The following is an 8,457-nucleotide window of genomic DNA, read 5'->3' as shown; positions in this document are numbered from 1 at the left end:
TTATAATGGGAAAATTTTTAAATTAAGTATAATTAAAAATTTAATTATGTGATTAAGCGTTGTAAAAAAAATTAATAAGCAGGCGACTTACCTGCTGTCTTAACACATCATGCGTCAGCTCAGTCAATTGATATTCTAGCAAGTCCTCCGTTAGATGGGCGACTTGCTACAATAAGAATAAAATATATTTTTATTTTTTAAATTAAATTATTTCTGAAAATTTTTAATTAAATTATTTCAATAAATTAAGAAAATAATTTCACAACGATCATACTTCCTTTCTTTAAAGGAAATTAATCCAAATTGTTTCAGTAGGAAACCCACCTCAACACGCGAACATAGGGGTGTCAATTTTTGACCTGACACGAAACCCGACCTGGACCCACCCGGAAAAATCCATGTTCGGGTCAACCCTTTTGTGAAATGGGTTGGGTTCGTGTTCAATAAACTGACCCATTTCAAAAATTGGATCGGGTTCGGGTTGACCCAGGAACCCGAAAATGGTCCCTACCAGGCTGCCCGGGTTGCCTGACGTGTCAAGTCGTGTCGCTTCGACATTCGTGAATCGCGATGCTAGTCACGTCGCGACGCGTGCCAAGCTGCCAGCGGCCCACCGCCTTGTTGCCCGCTTTGCCGTTCGCATGCCAGCGCGGCAATGCCCGCTTCGGCTTCGCCACTCGCGTGTCAGCGGCAGCTTCGGGTTCAGTCGCAACGCCCGCTTTGGGTAGAGTCGCGACGCGTGTCGCCTGGTCCGCCAGCGCCCTACCACTGCGCGCCTACTGCCGCCGCGCCGCTGTTCCTACTGCTGTTGTCGCTTCGATTTTAAATAACCGGGTCGAGTCGTGTCAACCCGGCAACCCGTGCGGGTCGGGTCTGGGTTGAGATAACCGATCCGTTTACAAAAACGGGTCGGATTTGAGTTGACCCGTTTAGAACCGGGTCAACTCGAGTTCGACCCAAGGTCAACTCGAGTTCGACCCAAGGTCAACTCGAGTTCGACCCAAATCCGACCTGTCGATCCGAATTTACACCCCTACGCGAACACCTATCTCCAGACGAAAATGGCAGATCTAGTGCACCATATTCCTCTCTCCCTCCTCTTTCCCTTACTCCTTTCTATGTTGCACTTCCCCCGGACATAAATCCAAAAGAATGACAAATTGAACAAAATCAAGCAAAACATACAAACAAAGAAACAGAGACGAAAGCAGCAAACAAACATTTGGAAAAGAAATGAATGTTTGAAAATAAATCCCTTAAAGACTTGGGCAGATGGATAATTGATAAGATGTCTAAGTTTGAGATGGATTTTGATAAAATGTAAATGATGTGTATTCCGAGTATATATATTTTTAAATAATTTAATTAAAAACAAAAAAATACAATTTATTCTGTTACTGTAGCAAGCCGGCTGTTAAATGGACGACTTGTTACAGTATCAATTGATTGAGTCGGTAGTAAGTCATTTGTTAAACGGACGATTTTATCTAATTTTAAAATTTTATTTTATGATGCTTAATCATAAGATTAAATTTTTAATCATACTTATTTTAAAAATATACCACTTTATAATCACCTTTAAAAAAATTACAGCAACCCAAATCGATCCAAAATCTATTATATTTAATTATTTTTCTGAGTACAAGAATAAATTCACGAGTTTTAGTTTCTTTTTTTTAACGAGTTTTAATTTCTTAAATTTCTTCAAATATAAAATTTTCTTTCCTAAATATTAAATAACTTAAAATAAAATCATCATTAAGAAAAAATATTTTTTCTTTCTCCTACAATTTTTTAGATATGCGGAACAAGAAGCATCAAATTTGGGTTCAATGTAATAACTTAGACAACATGACTAATAGGGGTTTAAAAAAAAAAAAATGACTAATAGGGGATTAATTAGAAGACATAATGGCCACAGAAGACATCAATTAGTGTACGCAATGGGCTGCTTGTCACTTCTGTTGCAAGTCTTTATCACATTGCTAGTGGATGTGGAGTCGTGATCCATATTGATAGAGCAAGATAAAAGAATCTGATCAGTGATTATAAGTTTATTCAACTCAAAATATAATTTTTTTTTTGGGAACGGGGTATCCACCCGCTGCCACCTCAGCTTGTGAGGCGTTTGGCGGTGTGACTAATTCTCGACAGACCTAAAAGAGGCACCCACCACAGAAATCTCCGAACCCTCACTTAGTTGTGCCCCACTGAAGAGGCGATGTCGTTCGAGGGGAATCGAACACAGGTTCAGGGTACCTAACCGTACTCGCCCATCAACTAAGCTAAGCAACGGTGAGTATAAAATATTTTTGAACGGTGAGTTAATTTCAGTGAATAGAAATAGTACTTTTTTTTGAAAAATTATTCCTATAATTTAGAAAAACAGAGCATGTGATGGCAATGGCAGTTGTGGAAAAGCTTCAGTGGTTCTCGTAAGGTGTTATTTGCATTAATTTGCCGCCTACAATATTAAATTGTTCAGTGTTGCTTGGCTGGAGTGATTAGGATGCCTTGTGAGGACTGCTTTTGCTTTGCTAATTCTCCTGTCTTGGTTGTTAGGGTGACAATTCTAATAATAATGGTATTTTAGTTTGAAGAGCAATGAATGTTCGAATCGAATTTATTTTTTTTTTATTTGGATTAAGTTAAATGACTTAAGCTATAAACCAAATATTTAGCTCGGTTTGAAAGCGGAGTCAATTTTTGGCACGACGCAAAATCCGATCTGAACATGACCCAGAAAAATCCTGGTTCGGGTCGACCCTTTTGTGAAATGGGTCGGGTTAGGGTTCAATAAACCGACCCATTTCAAAAATCAGGTCAGGTTCGAGTTGACCTGGAAACCAAAAAATGACTCGGAAACGATCTGCACGCATCTGCTGCCCGCCCTGGTTGCATCGAGTGCCCGGTTGCCTACGTTGCCCGACTCGTCGATGATGTAGTTGGATCGTCGGAAGAATCGAATCTGCTTGAAGGATTTAAGGTAACACCAAGCTTAAAGCTTCAAAAACAAATAATATTCATCAATATATCTCACTCCCTTACATTAGCTAGCTATTTATAAAACAAAATAGGACTATCTAGAATATTAGAGGTATGATAGTCCTTGAGCAATTAATAGTTATGATGTTCCTACATCAGTCGAGTCGCATGATTCTCGTCTCTTCGGTTGCTTCGCATGTATTGCCCAACAGGTCACCATCACGTTGAGTTTTCTCGTGAGTCACACCACCACTTCTACCACTGCCGCTACTTTGCCGCCAGCTTTGAATCGGAACTGGAAGTAGCGACAATCCGCGCGGGTCGGTTCTGGGTTGAATTAGCCGACCGTTTGCAAAAATGGGTCGGGATCGAGTTACCCCGTTTAGAACTAGGTCAACTCGGTTCAACCCAAGCCCAACCCATCGACAAATTCATTAGATTTTGTGATCTATTTCATAACAATTCAAAAAGTTTATCGTCTTTTAACAAAAAAACTTATATAAAAAATTACTTTTCCTCGCTCAATTTTAAGGAGACATCCGTGCTCATAAATCTGAAATTTACTTGCAAAACAACATAAAGAAGAGATCCCCATAAATTTTTTCCATAAGAAATCCCCCCTATAATTTCTCTCAAAACCTCGACCCTACCATGAAGCAATAAACCATAAATCCGTGAAGCTGATCAATAATGCCGCACGCTTCGCCACAGTATTTTCAAAGCAAGTCCACCATGACAGGTGCTTTCTACCTGCATCGGCTGCTCAAGCTACAACGTGTCGGTTGAAACCCACGGCTTGAAAGGGTCAAAATGCAGGCCAACGACCGCGAGCAACGGCGGCCCGCGCGACTCCGTTATGCGAATTCTCACGCTCTCTGCTGTCATCGGCCGCTCAAGCCGGTGTAGCCGCTTGTGCCCCACCGTCGTTCCATTCCTCACGATTGCCTTCCCATCAACATAAACCTCATACCTTCCGATCCTCTGCCCCATTCTTATCATTTCTTGTATTCTCACCACATTGAACTTAGCCGTCTGGTTCAAGCCGCGTAGCTCGATCCAATAGCTTCCCTTTTTATTCTCTTCCGGTGTCCAATACGTCTCCTCATCCCCATCCACCACATTACTAGCCGCAAAGCCGCCGTGTTCGCCTCCCCTTTCGCTGCTGGCCTTCACGACGCTGCCTCGGGCTATGTCTTCCTTGAAGATTTTGTCGATGGCTGATCGAAATTGACGAAGCCTCTTTACGTCGATTTCGGATACAAGGCCGGTGGTGTTGGGCGGCACGTTGAGCAAAAGCACGCAGTTACGGCCGACGGACTTGTAGTATATGTCGATGAGTTGGTTTAGCGGCTTTGGCTTCTCGGATTCGTGCCAGAACCAGCCAGGCCTTATTGAAACGTCGCACTCCGGTGGAACCCAGTCGGTTCCTCTTGGATCGCCAGTGTTTAAGTATCTGAACTCAAGATCGATCACGTGAGCTCATTAGTAAAGCCAATCATAATCAAATTAGGTATCAACTTTAATCGTTGCTTTTTAAAAAGCAACTTTTTAGTATAAAATTTTAATTTTTTAACTAAAAAATTGATTTAAGAATCAACAAAAAAACCGTTCTAAATGAAATCTTAATTTGATATAGCTAGCTCAGATGTTTTTTTTTTCTTTATTCAAAAATTATATGACGGGATTAATTTTTATTCTATTTTTAAAAAATTAAAAGCAAATTAGTATTAAAATTAGAAAAAAAAATTATTGTTTTTCTCATTCTGAGAATACATAGGAACAAGAACTTTATAAACAATTGCTTATTTTTTTGGGAGTGGTAGCTAAATTTCATTGAATATCAATGAGAAATTGCTACAAATTTTTATGAGGATAGCATTTTCTTCATTGGATTGTCATTAGAATGAATAGAATCAATACAGATTAGTGATGATTTTATGCGTTTCATCAATAAAATATAAATCTTTAGGCATACTCAATAAAGGAATTCTTCTGACGATTTCGCCTGCAATTTCTTTTCACTTAGCGCTTAAAAACAGAGGAAGAAAAATCATAATCAGGGTTTGCTTATTACCTCTCAAGGCTCGCGTCGCCGATTCGAAGGCTTGTGCGGTTAATCTGCGACCAGCAAGTCTCTCCTGCAGAGCCCTTTTCATCCCCAACCCATCTCAAATCCGGCCCTGCGTCGGAGAAGATATTAATTGATCCTTGCAGCTGCTTCGTCATCCCGAACCAATCCTTGAAGTAGTAAGTCATATTGGTGGCGTTCGCCCCCTTTGCCCCATCAAACCAAATCTCCGAGATGCTCCCGTAATTGGTAAGCAACTCATAGAGCTGACCCAAGTAGTACTCATTATAAGGGACCTCGAGGCCGTAGCTCTTCTCATGGCGATCCCACGGCGAGAGGTAGAGCCCAACGTCGATGCCTCCGGCATGAGCTGCCGTGACGAAGTTTCTGATGACGTCGCCCTTGCCGCCATGCCAGGGGCTGAGGGCGACTGAGTGGTGGGTGTAGCGGGAGGGCCAAAGGCAGAATCCATCGTGGTGTTTGGCGGTGAGGATGACAAGGGAAACACCAAGGGCGGAGGCTGCCGATATCCATTGGGTGGTGTTGAGGGCAGTGGGGTTGAATATGGTGGGGCTTTCGTGGCCGGTGCCCCATTCGGAATTGGTGAAGGTGTTGACGCCGAAGTGGAAGAACATTATGATCTCACGCCGCTGCCATTTGAGCTGTGATGAAGAGGGGACGGGGAGGACGGGGAGAGGTGGCGATGGAGGTTTTGCTAGAGAGAATTTAGATTGGTAGAATAGGATTGCGAGGAAGAGTGGTACGGCTTTTCTCATGCTTGCTCTGCTCTGCTTTTTTTTTGTTTTTTTTTTCCTCTCTGCTTTAGAGTTTCAGGATATATGCTAGTTTGCTTTGTGGTGATGAAGGGGATCGAGGGTAAATGAAATGGATTTCTGGCATTAATGGTGCTTTATAAAGGCACAATTTCTTTTAGAGCTCCTAAAGAAGGAGAAATTATTAGGAGCGGGCACTGGACAGAGATAATCATCTGATTTTCTCACTGTCTATAATAAAAGCATAGTTATCGTAGCAATTGAGTTTTGATTGCACTTTCACCGTGTAAATCTTGTATACATGTCAGAAATCGATTCATGAGGTTTCATACTAAAAAGTTCGTAGTCATGTAAGAGAATGTTTAAACGGGATTGTTTAACCTCATTAGTACCTTCATAGGTGATGCACAATTTATCCCAAATCTCTTTACCAGTTTTGCAAGTTGAGACACACATGTAATCCTCAGATTTTAAAGCACAGAAAAAGCAATTCATAGACAGAGAAAAAATTGGTTAGTTCTCTACATACGGTGTTCGCACATAATAATTTGCACCTAAAGAGGTGAAATGTGAAAGGCTCATTTGATGCCTTAGGGATTTTTTTTTTGGTTTTACTCTTGTGCGTCATGTGAGGAGATAGAAAGAGAAAGAAAATGATCAGGATAATGATTTGAGTACTTCTCGGACTCTCGATGGTTCTTATTTGATGGATTCTGATTCAACTTTAGGTGAAACTTTTAGAAAAAATTATTAATTTTATAATTTTGACTAATTTTTGAGGTTTTGATCAAACGAAATTAAAATATCTCATAAAAAAATTAAAATTTTTAAATAAAGATTCAGTAGACTTTATTTAGTATATATTAAAATTTTGAAATTACAGAGTCCTTATGTATCGAATTTAAAAGCTCATCTTATAAAAAAAAAATTAATCTGAACTTAAGACAAATGGCATGAAATTAAGAGAGAAAATAGCCCAGGATCATGAGCAATAACTTTTTAGAAATTTTATTGCTTAACCATTCCTCCTATTACAACCAAATTGGCTTCAAAGGAATTATTTTCTCAATTCTTTAAATGTCCCGTACTCCTCACCCAACATGGAATTTCTTTCCATATAAATTTTTCTTCAAAGTAATTGTTTTTCTCTTCGAAAAAAAGTATAGAAAGGGAAATTTGTTTTTATATAATTCTTTATAAGAATATCAAATAAGCATTGAATATAGTAATTTACATTAAAATTTATGCTCTATTGATAAGCACAAATAAATCATCATATATGATATCCACATAGAGGCAAATCAATTTGTTACTTAAAATTTTTTACAAGGAACAAAATATTTCTTAATGAATTTAGATAGGCTGCAAATGATATGGTGAGAGCATTTATGAACATAAGTATTAAACTTTATCTTTTATAAAATTTTAATAATAAATAAATATCATGAGATTTGTAATAATATTTTTCATCATTAATAGACATATTTTCAAATTAGAATAATTATTAATACAATTAAATTAAATTATTTATTTATTTTATTTTTTTGCTAAAAATTCAACAAGGTATTTCTTGTACTCTTGTAAGTGGTGGAATGGGAAAGCGAAGGGAAGATGGTAATGGAGTTCACGGGTTAGTTTGTTGGCAGCATCGGTGAGCAGGTGGAAGAACCAAACAACGAGGAGAATTTTGTGTACCCTCACATGAAAAGTAGGGCAACAGCCCGTGGAATAAAGTTTCTGTTAGGTTATTTTAATATAAATTATATTAAAATAAATTTTAAATTATTAAATTTATTTTGAATTTTATGATATATATATAGTTTTGTATTGCTTTTCTGGTAAAAAAGGTAGGTAGTAAAAATAATATTATTTGAAAGAAAGTGTTTTACTGTTTTTTATTTTTTATTTATCTTTAAAAAACTATTTTTGAAAATTTTGTTTTTTAAATTATGGCTAAAAAAAGATATTTTGAATATAAAAAATAGAAAAACTTAAGAGTCTCTTTTGGAACGGCAATAGCATTTTATAAAATTAGTTATGGAGTTGTTGTACAAAAACCAACTTTGTTTTCATGGTTGCAAAAAATAGTTTTTTATCACACAATTTTTTCTAAAAAAATGAAAAAAATAGCAATAAATAATACCTAAATAAAATTATGAATGTTTATCCAAGACAAACCTCAAATTGCCCTAAATAAAACTACACTATTTACTTTAAAACTAAATTACAATCAAATATTTTAAATTTAGATAGGAATAATAAGTAAAATATTACATTTATAAGCACCATGAAAATTTTTTCTAGTAAGAGTTCCACATTGTAAGTTAGAAACTGGTGATAAAATTAGGTATTTAAATTTATAATGATGTTTAAGCATGTCGGTGTTAGGTTAATGCTGGTGGGTTAATGTGCGGTCCGAATGATATTAGATGACAAAGATCATAGCTTTCAAGAGCTTTTTGACATTTATAGCTTATTTTAATTTTTTTTTAATTAAAGGATTGATATATTATCAAAAAATTATCTTGATCATGCACGAATCTTAAGGAAAAATTAAGTTGGATACTTAAAAATTAAATATGAGATATATGAACTCCAATTTCAGCAAACTTATAGTCGAAATAAACGTCT

The 8,457-nt window shown here is 37.3% G+C and overlaps 1 protein-coding gene across 1 annotated transcript; it reads right to left on the bottom strand.

Annotated features, from left to right (window-relative positions):
- Positions 1–3,463: 3,463 nt before the first annotated feature.
- LOC110106703 (alpha-L-fucosidase 1) lies at positions 3,464–5,971 on the bottom strand. Its single transcript, XM_020836679.2, has 2 exons — positions 5,060–5,971; positions 3,464–4,438 (listed from the first exon to the last, which is right to left on the bottom strand). The coding sequence occupies exons 1-2, from the start codon at positions 5,827–5,829 to the stop codon at positions 3,754–3,756; spliced, it is 1,455 nt and encodes a 484-aa protein (XP_020692338.1). The 5' UTR covers positions 5,830–5,971; the 3' UTR covers positions 3,464–3,753.
- Between the last annotated feature and the right edge of the window lie 2,486 nt (positions 5,972–8,457).

The sequence above is a fragment of the Dendrobium catenatum genome, unplaced genomic scaffold (genome assembly GCF_001605985.2).
Source record: "Dendrobium catenatum unplaced genomic scaffold, ASM160598v2 fragScaff_scaffold_1583, whole genome shotgun sequence".
Taxonomy (NCBI): Eukaryota; Viridiplantae; Streptophyta; class Magnoliopsida; order Asparagales; family Orchidaceae; genus Dendrobium; species Dendrobium catenatum.
Note: the sequence above shows the minus strand (reverse complement) of the source record. Positions and strands in the feature narration are given on the sequence as shown.

Excerpts from the sequence above, each read along its gene's own strand:
- LOC110106703 (XM_020836679.2), bottom strand. The coding sequence starts at position 5,829 with ATGAGAAAAGCCGTACCACTCTTCCTCGCAATCCTATTCTACCAATCT. Across the intron at positions 4,439-5,059 it reads GGCGACGCGAGCCTTGAGAG|ATACTTAAACACTGGCGATC; the intron begins GTAATAAGCAAA and ends TCTTGAGTTCAG.